Below are 18,818 nucleotides of genomic sequence, written 5' to 3'. Positions count from 1 at the left end.
GGCATGTGAAGCACTGAAATGAATATATCTTGGGCTGCTCCTCGTCGGGGGCCAGGACCACATAACTGAGCAAAAGACCTTGAGCCATTAAGTGCCGTGACCTAGACACACTCGGCTGTATTTTTAGCCTCTTGTGCACTGTTTCCATCACCTGTGCCGGGCTTTAAGCTGGAAATGAGAAGGGGGAGGGTGAGGCTAGAGAGATGTTTCTCATAGCAGCTATTGGGGGTAGCAGCTTGTATACTCTTTATTTCTGAATTCTCTTGTACTTAGGGCCAGCTTCTGGGGCTAGTCACATAGGACCCCAACACTTGGAAGGACTCCGTGCTTGATTTAAAGCTCTGCTGTTGCCATCTTGAAATTCTGAACAATGTTGAACAAAGGGCTCCAAGATTTTCATTTTGTACTGGGTTCTGCAAATTATACAGTCAATCCTGGTTGTATACAAGGTAGGAGAGAGCCAAATGAAGACAGGGTGACTTCCTGCAGGGGGCCAGGCCAGGCGAATATGAGGTTTGCCATGGGTATAGTCTGCAGGGCGGCCTGGCAAGGGAAGTCCAGACTTGGCCAAAGATGCCTTGTTTCCATCCTCTGCTCTGCCCCTTCCTATTCCCCCCTCTGAAACTGGGGTGACATGGGAAAGAACCTTGTAAACTGTAGAGAGCTGTGTCTTGCTTTGTTCAAGGCTTTCCAGAGCATCCTATTTCAATCATCCACAGATCCTGTATCAACAACACCGTTTTCTTGTCTTTGTAGAACTTTTGACTTCTGAAATTCCTATTTTTTCATGTTGGTGAACTGTCTTCCCCCTCCCCTCATAAGAATGTGAGGGCCATGAGGAAAGGATGGGCTAGTCTGTTCTGGGGAGAGAGGGCTAACGTTGTTGGTGGCTGTGTCCTCACCACTTGGCACGCACTTCATTGAATATTTGTTGAAGGAAAAACCACTTGCCGTAGACTCAACTCATGGCACCCCACGGGAGTCAGAGTAGAACTGTGCTCCACGGGGTTTTCAATGGCGGATTTTTCAGCAGTAGACTCCCAGGTCTTTCTTTCCAGGCAGCTCTAACCTCCAGTCTTTCAGTTAGCAGCTGGTGTTAAGCATTTGCACAACGCAGGGACTCCTGAATGAAGGAAGAGTCACGTTTATCAAGTGCTTGTTTGTGCTTATGGCTTCACCTGCATCTTCTCCTTTCATTCTTTTTCAAGGTGCTCCTGCCGGCAAGGGTGCAAGCCAGAGGTGAAGAGTTCCAGTCCTGCCACTGTAGCTGGCTTTGGAGGCAGAGATGAACCCAAAATGGTGAAGAAGAGAGAGGGTGAGCAAGAGTAGGAGGCACCCAGGTGGGATATGGAGGGTGTGTCTCAGAGACTTGGCCTCACTGCGGGGAGGGGCCCTGTCCCCTTGCTCTAACAAGAAGCCTTGAACTCAGGAGTGACATAGTGAAAAAAATGAAGAAGTTTTTTTTTTTTTTTTGCCACGGCATTGGGACATGTGGGTGGAGAAGGATGGAGGTTGAGAAGCCTCTCGGGAGGTAGCTGCGCCTGTGGGGCCCTGGAGTGGGGTGGACTGGAGGGGGCGTGGCTCTGGCACGAGAGGGGCTCTTGGAGGGGAAGAGGAGGCGGCTCCCAGATGGCAGGGGGCGCTGGGCCGGGTGTCGCCCCAAGGCGGGCCCGGGAGCCTTGGGTCCCGGTCCGCCCAGCCCTGCTCTGGGCGCGGCGAGTCGGCACACGAGGCCAGATGTTGCCGCCGCTGCGCCGGGCGCAGGCCCACACTTGCACGCCCGGGACCCGGCACTTGAAAGTACCCGGCGAGCCGCCCGGACCTGCCGGGTTGGGCGTCGCCGCGGCGCTATAAGCCGGAGAGGAGGAAAATCCCTCTGCCTCAGGGATGTGGAGGAGAGGAAGGCCCAGGATCGACCCCAGGTGGGGCCGGGGGAGACCTTGGGGTTGGGAGAGAAGGGCCCGGCAACTGGGCCGCGAGTTCGAGCAAGTCACGCTCAAGAGAAGGAACTTGTTATCTTAAAGTCGTTTCCCCATTCCTTCCCTGACTTTCTCGCTATACTTGCTTCTATCTCATCTAATCCTGTGAAGCCCGTTTATCACTCCCATTTTACAGATGACTGAGGCTCCGAGAAATCAGGAAACGGGCACCAGGTGACACAGCCTGTGCGATAGACTAGGAATCAGGGGTTTGTGGCTGCAAAAATTGGGATGAAAAAGGAACCCAACACGTTCTGAGCTCCTACTGTGCGTCAGGCACACTACGAGCAGTGTGTTGCCTTGTTAGTACAGCCTTCTTGGGAAGTAGGTGCTCTCATCTCCCTCCCCTTACTGATGAGGTTCAGAGAGCTTTTTTTTCCTTTAAACCTGCCCAAGGTCTCACAGGTGACCGACTGGGCTCCGAACCCCGGCAGGCTGACACCAGAGCAGCCTTGTTTCCATCACTCTGACGAGCCAAGTGGGGAAACGCGGTTTGCAAACTGCTGCTCTGATTATTACTGCTGCGGTTGAGGCCGCGTGTGGGTCACAGCCCAAGTGAGGGCGCAGCAGGGGTCACCGGGCGCCCAGCCCACTCCAGGCGGGCCAAACCTTCGCGTGGGGACTCGGGGGCAGGCCTTGGATCAGGCTCTCACCTGCCGGCCCCGCCCCTCGAGCAGGCCAATGGGACGCGCCGCGGGGCGGGCCCAGGTGCGGGCGTGGGCGGGGCCCGGCCTGAGTGGCAGGCGCGGCGCGCGGGCGGGGCCGGCCGGGCGTGCGCAGTGAGTCCCGCCCTCCGGCCTGGCTGCGGAGCCGGGCGGGCCCCCGGCGGCCGGGGCGGCAGCGGCGCTGAGGAGGGCGGGCCGGGGCGGGGCGGCGGGCGGCCGGGGCGGGGCCACACTCGGGCCCCGCGTCCCGCTCCCATGGCCGCCCCCGGCTCCCCGCGCTGCCCCCTCTCCCCCGGGCCGCGCCCCGGGGCCCCGCACTGACGGCCCATGGCGCCGCCCGCCGCCCGCCTCGCCCTGCTCTCCGCCGCCGCGCTCACGCTGGCGGCCCGGCCCGCGCCTGGACCCGGACCCGGTGAGTGAGCGACCCCGGCGCCCCCCGGCGCGGAGCCCCCCGAGGGGCGACTCGGCCCGACCAGCCTAGCGTGCCGGGACCCGCGGCTTCCCGGCGTCCAAGGGCCCCCTCTCCAAGTCCCGCAGCGACGCCCCTCGGGCCCGGCCAGCCCCCAGCCTCAGGGTCCGGGACCCTTCCCCAAGCGGTTCAGCGACACCCCTCAGGCCGGGACACCCCCACTTCAGTACCTTCCAGGACCCCTCCCCCGAGTCCCTCAGCAGCGCCCCTCGGGCCAGGACCCCGCTTCAGAGCCCGGCACCCGTTTTTCAAGCCCTTCAGAGATGCCCGCGGGCCCGGCTACCCCCCTTCCCCAGCCCCGCCTGAAGACCCAGGACTGTCCCCCGCAAGTCTCTCAGCGACGTACCCTCGGCCCGGGACGGCCCCCGCCTCAGTAGCACCCCTTCCCCAAGCCCCTTAGCGATGCCCCCGGGCTAGGACCCTCTCCACGAGCCCCCCAGCGACGCTCGCGTACCCCCAGCCCCCAGGAGCGGGTGCAGAGGTAGCAGGAGCGGCGTCCCTCTGCTGGGGTCGGCTGAGCTCGCTTGGCCTGACGGTGACTGCCTCGCAGGAGACGGGCCGATTTGCCCGCCCTACAGGAGGCAGGTCAGGGACCCGGGACGACCCGCTGCACCCAGACGGGATGCCCTCTCCCTCCCCTCCGGGGCGCTTTGAACTTCCCCATGACTCAGGTGATGGCACAGCAGAGGGAGAGAGAGAAAGGAAGGGGAGATGGGAAATTTTTTCCAGACAGATCTCAGGGTGCTCATCCTGAGGGTGCAATGCTGAGCCCCCAGTCCGAGTAGCCGCACGCTTTTAACACAGTCACCCACCCACTGTCCAGGCCAAGGCCAGGTCTTCTGTGGTTGGGCCCTGGACCAGGATGGAAGCTGGAACTTTGCTTAGCTTCTACACACACCCTTCCCTTGCAGCAGAGCCCTTTCCAAGTTGAAGAGTAGGCAGGAGGGCATAGTCTGGCCCAGTTACTGTCCCTCTGCAGGTTGTTTGGGTGTTGAGCATTGGACATTTGCAAAAGCGATGGGAAGAGTTCATTACCAGGCTACCCCAGTAAGAAAACCAGCCTCTAGTTTCTCCACCCAGAGTCACAGACCATGATATTGGAAAGACAGGATTTTGCCGATGAAAGAAAAGTCGGAGTTGCTTTGTTTACTATCAGGTTGAAAATTAGTGAAAAAGCTAGGACTTGGTGTTGCCATTTACTGTGTGACTTGAGCTTCAGTTTCCTCATCTGTAAAGGGGGTGGGGGGATAATGGTGCCTCCCTCGCAGGGAATTGTGAGAATTAAATGACATACTGAAGGTCATACACGTGCATATGGAAGCCACATAAACCATCTTTTAATAATACTTTTTATAGTGCTTCATGGTTCAAGTGCTAGATACCTCATTTGCCCTGGGAATATCATAAACTTGCAGCCTGATTAATGCCTATAAAAGGTAAAGCTTGGCTTTAGATCAGTGCAAGGGGGGAGGGTCTCTGAATGCTGTCAACCTAAGGTGCAGTAAGTGGCCTCTGAGTGGTTGCCAGCCTTCTATGGAACTTTCTACAGTTTGACCACTTCTACTATTTGCTGTATGTTAGGAGTGAGGGAGGGACATTCTGAGACCAGGATATGTCAACATAACTGTAACCTAGTAACCCCTCAGTGGAAATAAGCTGGTCCCCCTTCTGGAACGGACAGCAATACCACTGAAAAGCAGTAAGTGAGCCAAATCTGTGCTTATGATTGTTAGAAGGTAGCATTCTTTCCTCAGGCACCCTTGCTTTGCTAGGAAGGGACAAACTCAGCAGGTCTTATGTAGTTTGAACCCCAGGCTTTGGCGTGCTTTTATTTACAAGTGTAGGGTTGTTGTTGAGTCAATTTTGACTCATGGTGACCCCATGTGTGCAGAGTAGAACTGCTCCATAGAGTTTTCAAGGCTGTGACCTTTTGGAAGCAGATAGCCAGGCCTGTCTTCCGAGGCACCTCCAGGTGAGTTCGAATTGCCAACATTTAGGCCAATAGTTGAGCACTTAATCATTTGTGGCACCCAGGGACTCCATTGTGAAATGATTTGTGAAACGTGATCCAACTTTTTAATTCAGCGAACCTCACCAGCTTGGTTTCCTACCATCTTGCTACATCAGTGCTTTTCTGACTTTTTTCTCTCTAGTTCTAGAAGGATTTCTAGGGAGATATACCACATGGTCGTCAGCATCACATCCTGTCTAGAGCCTACCCACAAATTTTTAAAATCCTTTCCAATAAAAAACACGTTTTACTCTGAGGATATGCCAAGCTTGCCATTTTATATTGTTTGATACTATAATTTTCTCAAAACTTTTGCGGATGGAAAAAATTATTTCAATACTTATATTCTGCACAATTTTGTAATATTTATATTACTGGTGGTTTGCATTTTTGAATGCTGACTTTATAAAAACAGTTAGCTCATTCCCCATCAGTGCTCCTAATTACAGTATGTAAAAAAAAAAAAATTTTTTTTTTTTATGTAGCCAACCCCAAATGAGCTCCCTTCCCCACTCCATTCTTCCTTTGAGATTCTTTCCCTTCTTTCACAACTGATAAGAAGAAAGATAGAGGTTACTGGCGGAATCTAGACTCCACTTCCAAGGAGGAAAGCAGCCAGGGCCGTGGGGCTGAGTGACTTTCCCTAGTGGGTCCCATCTAGAATTTGCTAGAGAGGTAGGAAGAGCAGAGAAAGCTGGGTGGGCTCCGCCTGTGGCTTGGGTGTTTGACTACATTTGGGAGCCATCAGGTGTGCATCAACAGGGCTTCTTGACTCAGGTTACATTTTCTGTGAACTGCCTTTTATAGTTGACAGTCATCTTCTTCCAACTCCTCATCTGGAATTCCTCCCATTAGCCTGTAGCATGCCTTGCTAAAACCTATGAATTCAGTTAGCAGTGAGAGCTTCATACTCTTACACAGGCCTGCCCCTCCTGGGGGCTCTGTTAATGCTAATATACTACCTGTCCACAGAGTCGGGGCTGAGAAGCGTGAATCAGCATATATACTGGTTACATTTACACTTTGAGTGTTTTACAAAACACAGTTTTGACTTGGTATCAAAGAACTCTGATCCTTTTGTGAAAATTTCTTTTGGCCCTTGGACGAAACTATTTAAATGTCTGAGATATGCAGTGTGAACCCTTTTACAAATTCTAAAGCAAGAAGTTCCATTTAGGCTCATTACTTATGAACAAGGAAACCCTGGTGGCGTAGTGGTTAAATGTTATGGCTGTTAGCCAAGAGGTCGGCAGTTTGAATCTGCCAGGCACTCCTTGGAAACTCTACCCTGTCCTACAGGGTCTCTATGAATGGGAATCAACTCGACAGCAGTGGGTTTGGTTTTTTGGTTTGACTAGTAAACAGCAAGTTAGTGCACTCAATATAGGTAGATATTATTGACACACTTTAATGGCTTAGCGTAAAACCAAACCAAACCCACGGCTGTCAAGTCTATTCTGGCTCATAACAACCCTACAGGACAGAGTAGAACCACCCCATAGGGCCCTATGCTATAAATCTTTATGGAGGCAGCTTGCCACGTCTTTCTCCTGCGGAGCAGCTTGTGGGTTCAAACTGCCGACCTTTTGGTTAGCAGCCAAGCACTTAACCACTGTGCCACCAGGGCCCCCTTGGCCTAGCATAGTTGGATGAAAAGTAGTAAATGTTTAAGATAAAATGTATTACTTAAATAACTTCACAATATACAGATTAAGGGGTTTTGGTGATGGGCAAGGTACTATCTTTAGTTTAGGATCTTTGAGCCTGGAATGCCATCTGAGGCTGTAGGTCAGGGGTCGGCAAACATTTTCTGTAAAGGTCCAGAGAGTAAATTATTTGGGCTTTGAGGACAACATACCTTCTCTGTCGCAATTACTCAACTCTGTCATTATAGCGCAAAAGCAGCCGTAGACAAAAAGCGAATGAAGAGCATGACCGTGTACCAATAAAACTTTATTTATGGACACTGAAATTTGAACTTGATGTAATTTTCACATGTCACAAAAAATCCTCATTTTGATTTTTTTTCAACCATTAAAAAATATAAGAACCATTCTTATCTCATGGGCTATACAAAAACAGATTTGGCTTACAAGCTGTACTTTGGCAACCTCTGCTCAAGGTCCGTATGTATTTTTTTCAGCATCCGCTGGTCTGGAAAGGTGACAGGGAGGCTTGATTTTGGTGAATGAATGAACCTTTTACTGCAGACTAATTTTCAAGATACATATGGGGTAGAAGTTCATGCACATACATTTGGATCTTTAAAAAGACTTTAAAAAAAATGCTTTAAAAGAAGTTCCATGTGGTTTCGTGTGTAGTACATCAGGAAAATAGTGCCTGTCCTGGAACTGGCCCGTGGTTTGTTCAGCTATGCCTGCACATGCTGTTTGGAACAAACTGTTGAGAGATTCCTCTATCAGGAAAGCCCAGGCAGCAGGTGGCACCAGCCCTGAGATGTAGGCAGCTAGGGGGAAAAAAGAAAAAAAAAAAAAATCTGTCCCTTTCCTAAGCAGTTGATTTTTATTTCCATAGTTCTATCACCATTTTAAAAGTGGCCTTTAAAAAACAACAGTGTGCTTAGGATGGCTGATTATTTTGTTTTAATTAAAACATTTTTGAAAAACAAAATGAAACATTCAAACATACCAAGTTGATTGTGTTTGTACTGTGGAACAGTTAATGCAAAACACTCCAAAGCGGCCGGAAGTTTAGAGCCGTAGCTTTTGCCTAAGTTTTTTTGCTTTTTGAATAAGGACAACATAAGAGGAAGTAAAATGTGTTCCATAGAAAAGTATCAGATCTTAGGTGAGATCTCCTCAAGCCTCTTGATGCCATTTGGCAGGTGACTCTTTGGCTGGTTCACCGGGCAGCCTCCACACAGGTGAGAATGGTGACTAACGTTCGTTCTGTAGTCAGTTTGACCTTGAGATTCCAGCTGGAACTGGCAAGTATTAGTCTAGGACGAGAAGTCTGTAGTCACTGTAGTTTTTCCTCTTCAAGACCTCACCTTTCCCAAACCTCACCTTCTGAGACATTGTCCTGGATTTGGACTGAACAGAGAAAGGAAAAGTTCCTTGTAAAATGTCAGAAGGGTGTCCATAATTCTCACAAATAGCCATTCCACAGAAACTTGCTTTCTCCTGTGAGGGGACTCCCTCTTCCTCATTTTTGAAAACTTTCTAAGTAAACACTTCCTTAGCCTAGACTTGTACCAGTCGGAAGAGGAATGAGTTTGGGTGTTAGGAAGCACCTCAGCAGACAAAATTTTTAGGCCACCTCACATGCAAAGTTGCCTCTCCCCCTTCCAGTTATAACAGGATCCCCTTAGGGTTCCCCTTTGTTGGGCCCAAGCTTCCAATTTCTCTTGCCACTGATTTAATCCCTGGCAAGTAGCCAAAGCATTCAACTTTTATTGTTCAATTTACCACAAGGGCGGGGCTCTGCTGCTAGTGGGCTAAGGAGGCTGCAGCCGTTTCCAAACCCTAGTGTCACACCACATTAGTGACTGCAGACTTCGAGGGCTGGATTTCTTTCAGTTTGGTTAGATTCTCGGTTAGAACTAGGACAGTATACTCATACTGGAGCAATAAATGACTTCTAAAGCTGGAAAAAAACAGCATCATCAAATGGTTGTAACTATCAGCACATATGAGGAGCTCTGCGTGGCTTCTGTCTATCTTCTGAGCAGATATATTAAATGTGCACGTTCCTTGGTATCGTAAAGTTGAATGAAAACATGGTGGCCAAGTTCTCTTCTAGAATAGTAGGCATGGTTAGCCAATTCCATCTCTGTATGTAAATTACTTGCTGCTGTTCAATCTATAAAAATTCATCTTCAAAGAAAATTATTGGGCTGGTAAAAATATTTTTAATAATGACCACAGAAGCCATATTTGTTTTTCTTTGATGTTCTCCCGAAGACTCTTCTGGTTTTAATCAGATTGTTCCCACATAAAATACAGTGGAAATCTACAATAATAAAATCCCTATTCCTATGTCTATGGGGAAATAAACAGGATGGGGACTGTCTTTTTAAGGGGCTTTCCCCTTTCCTTTCCCCAGACTCAAAGCCTCTATTACTGGTGGGTGTTTTGGCATCAGTTAAGGGCCTTCAATCCTTCCCTCCCTCCATGTTTTGCTCTTTCATTAAAGTGTTTCTGTTGTCTAATTATATCCTTTCAATCAAATTAGAGACTGCAGCATCTGGTGAGGGCCGTAACTGCTGCCATCTGCACCTCGTATATACAGGCCTTTTCAGCTGAGAATCACTCCAGTTCCCAATGGCAGGAAGAGATTTGAAAAAAGTTTAGTTGGCAGGGAGGTTCACTTAAAAAGAACGTCTTCAAAGGCTGGGTGCGACGCCCTGCTTGCTGTGATGTGTGCACTGCCGTGCTGAGCGCCATTGCTTGGCTCACCAAACATTCTTCTCTAGCGCTTTTGGCAGATGAAGGGTTTCTGACGGTCTTAGCTGAAATGACTAGGCCTTCTCCTCCCTGCTATGGGCTTGGAGGGCCCCAGGGCTGAGCTGAGAGTTTCTACCTTGAGAAGAATTTTTTATTATTTGACCACTGGTTACTGGATGTGACACTTTCTGTTTATTTGACCACTTCTTTTAACTCAGTGGTTTCTAGTGGAGAAGATTTTGCCCCCAGGGGACATTTGGCAATGTCTGGAGACATTTTCAATTGTCACAACTGGGGAGGGATAGGGGAAGGGTGTGTTACTGGCATCTGGTATGTAGAAGCCAGGGATGCTGCTAAGCATCATTGAATGCACAGGACAGCCCCCCACAACAAAGAATTATCTGGTCCCAAATGTCAGTAGTGCCACGGGTGAGAAACCCTGCCCTAACTATGTTATTCTTTTGTCCTTTCCTTCATTGTCGCCTAGGAGCAGATAACTGATCATCACCTTTTAGATTCTTCCTCATTCATATCTGAACTCCTTAGGCATTTCTGTAGACAGCATTTCAGAAACCTTATTAAAGAGGGCTGAGATCCACTGTATCTTTCTCTCTCTGTAGTAGGATTGCCAGACGAAATACGGGACACCCAGTTACATGTGAACTTCAGGTAATTCAGAAATTCACATTTAACTGGGCGTCCTGTGTTTTATTTGCTAAATCTGGCAACCCTACCTTAGAGCCATGAAATGCTATACAAAACTTTAAACCTCTGATTTTTATCAAAATCAGTTGGTCACTGTCTGTCCTTAGTCTTATTACTCTGGGTGGCTAGAGATAATAACACCGTCTGCTTCTACCTAAGTTAGTGCTGCACAGAGACTTTCCTCAGTGCCCCAAATTGTCTCTCTGGCCAGAACTTCTGAAATCTGTCTCTCGAGTCGTATTTTTTTGTTGGGACAAATTAACAAGTACTTATCATATGCCTGCTATGTGCCCAGCATCTTCAACTAGGACTCATCCCTCTGCCAATTCTTAGAAGGCTACAGCTTTATTGCTTCAGGTTTTGCTTTAAAGATGTGTTGTAGATATATATTGACTCCCTGACAATCAGCTCCCCACTCAGGAACTCTTGTATTATTTGGCTCATCTCATACCAACTGAGGGAAGCTGAATAGCCCAGAGCCTGGCTTCCATGGAGTGTTGGCTGCCCTCCAGGACTCCATTATTGGAAACTTTCTTGCCATCTGAAATTTAAAATAGTGCACAGACAGTACTGATGAAACTTGACCAGAAGCTGGATTGTGTCAGTTTGTTTTGTCTCCCTTTAGTCTGATTGAGAGCTTCAGACGGTATGAAACAGGTTTGCTCAACTGATGGCAAGGCAAGGTATAGATTTGAGCCAAGTGTTTGCTGCTTAAAGCAAACTTGGAATTGGAAAATTTGTGTTCATTAAAAAGGATGTTGATTATTCCCCATTACGAATGACTTTACCAAAGATTTTCTTTCAAGAGCAGATTCCTCTGACTTAAATGCAAGCTTTTGATTTTCAAATACGTGATTTACATAAACTTTCCTGAAACATTTCATAGGTCATGGCTAGGTAACTCATGAGGCCAGTCTGGAGGCATAAACTGGTGAGGAAATTGGGGCATTCTGAATATGTCTGTAATGGATTTTTTTCCTTAACTCCCTGTACACCTGTTTCATTCCCTCATTCAACAAGCATTTGTCAGGGCCCTTTGTGGTGTATAGTTGCCGAAGAGACAAAGATCAGTACGATGCTCAAGAAGCTCTGTAGGCTAGTAGAAGCAGGGCCAGATGCTTCTTTAGCAATTGTAGTTCAAGATAATCAAGTCCTGTAAGAGGCATGGCATCAGATGTTTGGAACTTGTTTTAGAGCTCCTGATTTCTGTAGGAGTACAGTGATACGTAGTATAGACCCTGAACTTACAAATAGTTCTCCATCTTTTATATTGCTTTTTGTTTCCTTTAGAGCTGACTTAAAATGAAATAAGGTATTACCCACCAGAGAGTTGGATGTGAGCTTTTAAACATCTTATGCTTTCTGTTTCCTAAGGTGAAGATTATTTCTAGTGTGAAATTTTATTTCAAGTTTGAGGAGGGGTTGGCTTATCCTAATAAATAAATATGCAGAGTAGATCCATTCATATGCACCTATTATATCAAAAGATACACCATCACCAATGTGTGATAGCATATGTTCTATTGGTACTGGCAGTAAAATTCATCACAGTGTTTTGGTTAATTAAAGAAGTGTTTTCCGTAGCGTTCCACTGAGCTAGTAATTTCTAACTGCCCTACTGAGTCCATTCTTAAACTCAGGCTTGGCCTAATCTCATATACATTATAGAGCTAGGTATGTCCATTGTCATTTTTTTGTCCAAAACTAATTTGATGATTTCTGGTGTTAATAATATCCTAAATTTATATATATATATATGTGTGTAAATTCCTCAAGCGCTGCTGCATATTCATGGTGATTATTTGAAGCAAAAGTATATGCACTTCACAGTGACAACCATGGCATGTTTTCTACTGGATCCTGGCTAGGAATGGAGCATAGTGAAGTGGGAGCCAGGTGGGAAACAACGGACGCCCAAGTCACCTCTGCATTCTGGGCCTTCTCTGCCTTGATATTATTTGGTTTTCAAATTTTTATTTCACAAATAATAAAGGCCCCTCTCTGAAGTGTTTATATGGACCTTCTGAATTTAAACCTCTGGCTCTGTGCTTACTATAGGTTCCATTTTTCCTAGAATAGTCTTTTAAACAATTAAATATTCCATCTGTTAGTAGATAAAAAAAAAAAATTTTATAGAGATGAATAAATGGGAGCTTTAAATAGGAGCCCTCAAGTCCCCTTCCAAACTATAAAATAACTTTGAGAGGCGTGGCCTTTTCTTCTATTACGATTTTTAAAGACATCATCTCTGAACAAAAAGGAAGACCTACAAAGTATTTTAATGGAAAATCTGCAGATACTTGAAAAGTTACAGCAATTATTTTTGTGGTAATTCAGCTTCAGGTCACAGCGCAGCTTGTTCTATGGTTGTTTTACACTGTGAATACATAATCCAATAACATGATGGGATAGATGATTTATTTTTATTTTAGATGACTGAGTTCATAGCTGATTGAGTTTTTTTAAAGTTCTTAAGAAGAGGCTAACGTGGATTAGTTGTAAAACAAAACAATAGTGACTGCTTTTATGATGTCCTTTTTAAACATTTTAATATGGGAAATTTCAGACATACACGAAAATAGGAGAGTATAATGAAGTCACACGTATCTCGCAGCTTCCACGATGTTATTTCCTCTGTACTCCCCTTGCTCCCGCCCTTAGATTTTTGTTTTTTTAAATCTTATTTATTTTGTTGGGAATATACACAGCAAAACATAGACCAATTCAACAGCTTCTACATGTACAATTCAGCGACCTCGATTAGTTCTTCAAGCTGTGTGACCATTCTCACCCTCTTTCTCTGAGCTGTTCCTCCCCCATTAACGTGACTCACTGCCCCTCAGGTTCCTATCTGTGTAATCTTTCAAGTTACTGTTGTTAATTTTGACCCCATAAAGATAGCTCTTAAAACAACATAATGGACAAGGCAGACATTTTTTACTAGTTAAGCTGAACTTTGGTTTTAAGAAGACTTCAGGGCACATTTTTGGTTTAAGGTTTAAAGATTATCTCAGGGCAATAGTTTTGGGGGTTTATCCGGCCTTCATGGTTCCAGAAAGTCTGGATTCCATGAGAATTTGAAATTCTGTTCTGCATTTTCCTGCTTTTGATCAGGATTCTTCTATAAAATCCTTGATCAAAATGTTCAGTAATGGCAGCCAGGCACCATCCAGTTCTTCTGGACTCAATGCAAAAGAAACACTCGTTCACGTTCACGGAGGCAGTTCGCTGCACATTCCGTTTCCACCTCCTTCTCTTCCTGACTCCGTTGCTCCAGGCGAGTAGAGACCCCTTGTGCCTCTGCTAATTTTTTTTATAACAAATCCCAGGTATCATATTATCTCAATTGTAAATGTCTGTATATATCTGTGTATCATCTGTATGTACATCTAAATAAGGGCTCTTGTAAAAAACATAGTAACAATACCATATCACACCTAAAAAAATTAACAATAATTCCTTTACGTCATCAAATATTCAGTGTCCAAATTTCCTTCTTTGTCTCATCAGTATTTTTTTTTTTTTTTTAGATAACACTGAAAATTTTCCAATAATGAGATATATTATTTGGAGCCAAATTTGAATTAAAATGAATGAAAGCGAACCCTTGTCCAGCCTGCAAATAAAATAGTTCTTCTTTTTTTTTTTTTTAATGTAATGACCTATCAACTTTTTTAATTGTATTTTAGATGGTTTACAGAGCAAATTAGTTTCTTGTTAAACAATTAGTACACATTATTTTGTGACATTGGTTGTCACCCCCATGACATGTCAGCACTCATCAGTATTTTTTTTAGGTCAAACAAAGTCTACACAAGGTACATTTAGTGGATGGGACTCTTAAGTCTCTCTTAACCTATAGGTTTCCCCTCTTTTTCTTGTAATTTATTTATTGAAGATATAGTTTCTTTTAGGCAGAGTGAGGGCCCACATGGGAGGTGAGTTATTTTTTACTGTAGAATTCTCACTTCCATTAAAGAACCATGTACAATTAGAGACCTTTATGCCTGGAAGAGATTTTTTAGCCGTCGATCCCTTTCAGTCACATCACCCTAGACTTTTGAATCTTCCTTATGTTTTCTTAGAGTGAAGAAACTTTGAGACCAGCTGGCTCAAATCCCCTTGTTTCAGAGATGAAGAAACTGAAGCCCAGGGTGTCTGGGTGATTTGCTCAAGACAACATAGTGTTAGCAACTTACCTGGTGTGGTTTCCTCTTTATTCTGGTGACTCTCTATGTGTACTATGTGTGCAGAGCACTTTCCACCCTGGGGTTCCTCTCTCTAGTCAAGACCTGATAACCTTTCTTCATATAATTGCAGGAATCACTGTTCGTGGAGAACCAATATTAAAGATGGGAGAGTGTCCTATCATAGCCTCAGTGGTGCCGGGGTGGAAAAAGGTGGGGAACCACTTCCTTCCCAGGGACATGTGCCTCTTCACTACAGGGTTCCACATAACTGAAACAAGCATTGCTGTAGTGTTTTTGAATGTCTGAGGGCAGTTTCCCAATGAGCATGGGCTTTGATGATGTACTCATGAGTTCCCACTGGGCACTAATCTTTATTGGAAACCCAAGAGAGCAGCAGGTATTCTGTGCGAACATTTAACACTCTTTTGGGTTTAAGATAATAAAAGGAACTTTTTCCACCTAAGCATTGTATCTCTATGACCTGCCCACTTACCAAATTTCGTAGACACCTTTAAAAGAACAGAAAATATTCTCATTTGAAAATGTTTTCTGCTGTCTGGTCTTAAGATGCTCCGGTTTAATTTAATGTGTATTGACTTATGTTGATGCCAAAATAGGTTAAAACCAGCCAGATTTTTCCAACATAGGATCAATAGAGATGCTAAATGGTCCTACGTAGAGCGAAGACTTAACTTCAGTTGATTTAAAAAAAAAAAAAAGATAAAGTGACTCTCTCAAACATCACAGACAGAGATCTATGGCTTAATGTTTAAGAGTTCGGCTGCTAACCAAAAGGTCGGCAGTTCGAATCCACCAACCACTCCTTGGAAACCCTACGGGGCAGTTCTGCTCTGTCCTGTAATGTCACTGTGAGTTGGAATCGACTCGACGGCAATGGGTTTTTAGTAATTCTACCAGGAAACTAGGAATATTCTAGATGCAAAATAAGAATATGTTTCTATTTCTTAACAATGTGGTTTTGAACAAATAGGGTAATTAGAAATGACCTAGTTACAGAGCATCATTAACTCTTATCAAAGGATAGAATGTCTTTTAGATTAACTCGTTCTCATACCACTATCTTATGCATGTCAAGTTTTAATTATTTATTTTAAAAGAACACCTCATTATAGTTTTACACATGTATTTTTAAAATGCACTTCATGCCCAACCTGGCAGAGTTAAATTTCTTGGTACTTTATTGACTTGGTATTTTCCTCACTTACAAGTACGCATATTGAATTATGTGATTTTAGTAGCATATATTTAAACAAAGCTGTGTTTCATCCCATTTACAGCTGAACTTTTTATTAAGAAAAATCTGTTTGCTCAATTATATCTTTTTTCCTTACCTCTTATTCATTGAACGCCAGCATCCAGTACGGGGTTCAAATCCTATATGTTTTCTATCCTGATGGTAGCCTGATAACTTAAAACAGAATCATAGTAGAATGGTATGCCACCTACTTGTATTATGCTGTCTTTCATAGCTACTGATCTTTATGGACGAGAATAAACTATAATAGTGATGACTATAATACTTTACAAGTTAAAATTTTTATAATAAATTTTGATTATTTTTAAAGTGTTATCATTACATAATAAATTACTAGGTACCTGCTGCACACTAGCCATTTTATTTGCACATCCTCCAATTGTTTGAACTGCCCTGAGCTATAATTAATCTAATTCCCCATTTTATAGGTGGGGGAACTGAGGCTCAAAGAGGGTAGGCAGGTACCCCTTAGCTTGTAAACTGCAGAGCTAAGGTCTGATTCCAGGGCCCCTAACATGCACTTTTCATATTGTACCACATTTGATTTAAACTTTTTCATAACTTACTAAATCCTTTGAAGTTCCTGTGTGTGTGTATTTTGTACATATATGCTTATTTAGGAAGTCCTTAACTTATAGTTAATGGATTCTATACAACCTACATCGCATGGTTAGTGGATGTAGAAGGGCTTCAGGGGATCCATGAATACTTCTGAAATTGTATGTGAAGTGTATGTGTATGATATTTGCCTGGGGAGTGGGTTCCTGTCTTTCAATAGATCCTTCAAGGTGTCTGTGCGTGTCCCTAAAAGGATTGTTGTTATTGTTAGGTTCTGTGGAGTCGGCTCCAACTCATAGTGACTTCATGGATAACAGAATGAAATGTTGGCCAGTCCTGCAACATCCTTACAATCATTGCAGTGTTTGAGTCTGTTGTTACAACCATTGTGTTAATCCATCTCATTGAGAGTCTCTCTCTTTTTTGTTGACCCTCTACTTTACCAAGAATGAATGACCTTCTCCAGTGATTGGTCCCTCCTGATGACGTGTACGAAGTAAACAAGACAAAGTCTAAGGAGCATTCTGCCTGTACTTCCTCCAAGACAGATTTGTTCATTCTGGCAACGCATCGTATAATCAATGTTTTTCGCCAACACACAAAAAAAAACCAAACCCACTGCCGTCGAGTCGATTCTGACTTATAGCGACCCTATAGGACAGAGTAGAACGGCCCCCATATGGTTTGCAAGGAGCACCTGGTGGATTCGAACTGCTGACCTTTTGGCTAGCAGCCGTAGCTCTTACCACTATGCTACCAGGGCTTCACCAACACCACAATTTAAATGCATCAATACTTCTTCTGTCTTCCTTTTCATTATTCCAGCTTTCACATGCATATGAGGCAATTGAAAATAACTATGGCTTGGGTTGGATGCACCTTAGTCCTCAAAGTGACATCTTTGCTTTTTGAGATTTTGAAGAGGTCTTGAACAGCAGATTTGCCCAGTGCAATGCATCGTTTGATGTCTTTTTTTTTTTTTTTGGTTCGATTTCTTGACTGCTGCTTCCATCGGTGTTGATAGTGGATCCAAGTAAAATGAATTCCTGATCTAATCAAACCTCCTCATTTCAGAGAGAAAGAAACTCGAGTTGTGAATAACATGCACTGTGCACGAGGGCACCAGAGGGCGGCAAAGTCAGAGCTAGGGCCCAAGCAGACCTCAGTGTTCTTTCCACTGATCATGAGTACTCTTTCCATCCTGACAGAGAGAGGTGATCCTAACCTCTGCAGTTGGACAGCCACATTAGCGCAAGTCCGGGCCTCTTTCGTTGCTCTTTATGAGATGCAAGCAGCAACTATCCATTCCAGAGTATGCAATTAATGAACTGTTAGACTATAGTCCATTAAATCATTGGGTAGACTGGCTTTAGGAATTGCAATATAGAAAATATCTTTGGCAATACTTCTAAATCTTCTGCAGGTCATGCTTCTACATTAAAACTCTTCAAATAATTTTATGTATAGATAGTATGAGACCTTATAGCAGTTGAGGTATAAATATCAAAGTTTAGAGTACACATGCAATGAAGTCTACCAGTCTTTGCTCTATACCCAGCCTGTCTAAATTCTAAGCATAATGAACAGTAATATTTTTCATGAGAGAAAACTCCAGCTAGATTTAATTAGCAGTGAGGGAATATTGAGCTTTCACCCAAATGTAGTCTTTGCTCTCAGATTTTACTACCAACGGAATAACCTCCAGCTAACATGCGAACAGGTCCCACAGAGAATAATCAGTGTGCACAAAGTCATTTGCCTGGAGATTCTCAACTAAAGATTTTCATACCCTAATGTGATTCTGCTTATCCTAAGAGAATTTTAATAAAACTAGCATCTCCAATTTTAAAAATAAATGCTTTATGCTATACTTTGGAGGATTTTGGTGATGAGGAAAAGGATAAGAAATTACAGACTTGCTAGCTACCATCAGTTCCAATTCAAAGCGACCTTACGTACAGCAGAATGAAACACTGCCTGGTCCTGCATCATCCTCACAATCGTTATACTTGAACCCACAATTGCAGCCATTGTGTCAGTCCATCTCGTTGAGGGTCTTCCCCTTTTTCACTGACCCTCTACCAAGCATGATGTCCTTCTCCAGGGACGGATCCCTCTTGATAACATGTCCAAAGTATGTGAGATGTAGGCTCGCCATCCTTGCTGCTAAGGAGCATTCTGGTTGTACTTCTTCCAAGACAGATTTGTTCGTTCTTTTGGCAGTCCATGGTATACTCACTATTCTTCGCCAACACCATAATTCAAAGGCATCAACTCTTCTTGTCTTCCTTATTCATTGCCCGAATATGAGGCAATTAAAAACACCATGGCTTGGGTCAGGCGCATTTTAGTCTTCAAGGTGACATCTTTACTTTTCATAATTTTAAAGAGGTCTTTTGCAGCAGATTGGCCCAGTGCAATGCGTCTTTTGATTTCTTGACTGCTGCTTCCATGGGTGTTGATTGTGTATCCAAGTAAAGTGAAATCCTTGACAACTTCAATCTTTTCTCCGTTTATCGTGTTGTTGCTTATTGGTCCAGTTGTGAGGATTTTTATTTT

The 18,818-nt window shown here is 44.5% G+C and overlaps 1 protein-coding gene across 4 annotated transcripts in view; it reads left to right on the top strand.

Annotated features, from left to right (window-relative positions):
* Window positions 1-1,258: 1,258 nt before the first annotated feature.
* The window catches only part of KREMEN1 (kringle containing transmembrane protein 1), a 108,373-nt gene continuing 90,813 nt past the window's right edge, over window positions 1,259-18,818 (top strand). The window contains exon 1 of one of the 4 annotated variants that reach the window (XM_049866954.1): window positions 1,259-1,315. In XM_049866954.1, coding sequence (XP_049722911.1) covers window positions 1,297-1,315 — 19 coding nt within the window. In that variant the 5' untranslated portion in view covers window positions 1,259-1,296. Of the gene's footprint in view, window positions 1,316-2,878; window positions 3,057-3,638; window positions 3,785-18,818 lie in introns of those variants that run through there. The other 3 variants (XM_049866950.1, XM_049866951.1, XM_049866953.1) reach the window with 3 other exon arrangements.

Source organism: Elephas maximus, chromosome 22 (genome assembly GCF_024166365.1).
Source record: "Elephas maximus indicus isolate mEleMax1 chromosome 22, mEleMax1 primary haplotype, whole genome shotgun sequence".
Classification (NCBI taxonomy): domain Eukaryota; kingdom Metazoa; phylum Chordata; class Mammalia; order Proboscidea; family Elephantidae; genus Elephas; species Elephas maximus.
The sequence above is the reverse complement of the archived record's forward strand: the minus strand, read 5'-3'. Positions and strand labels throughout refer to the sequence as shown.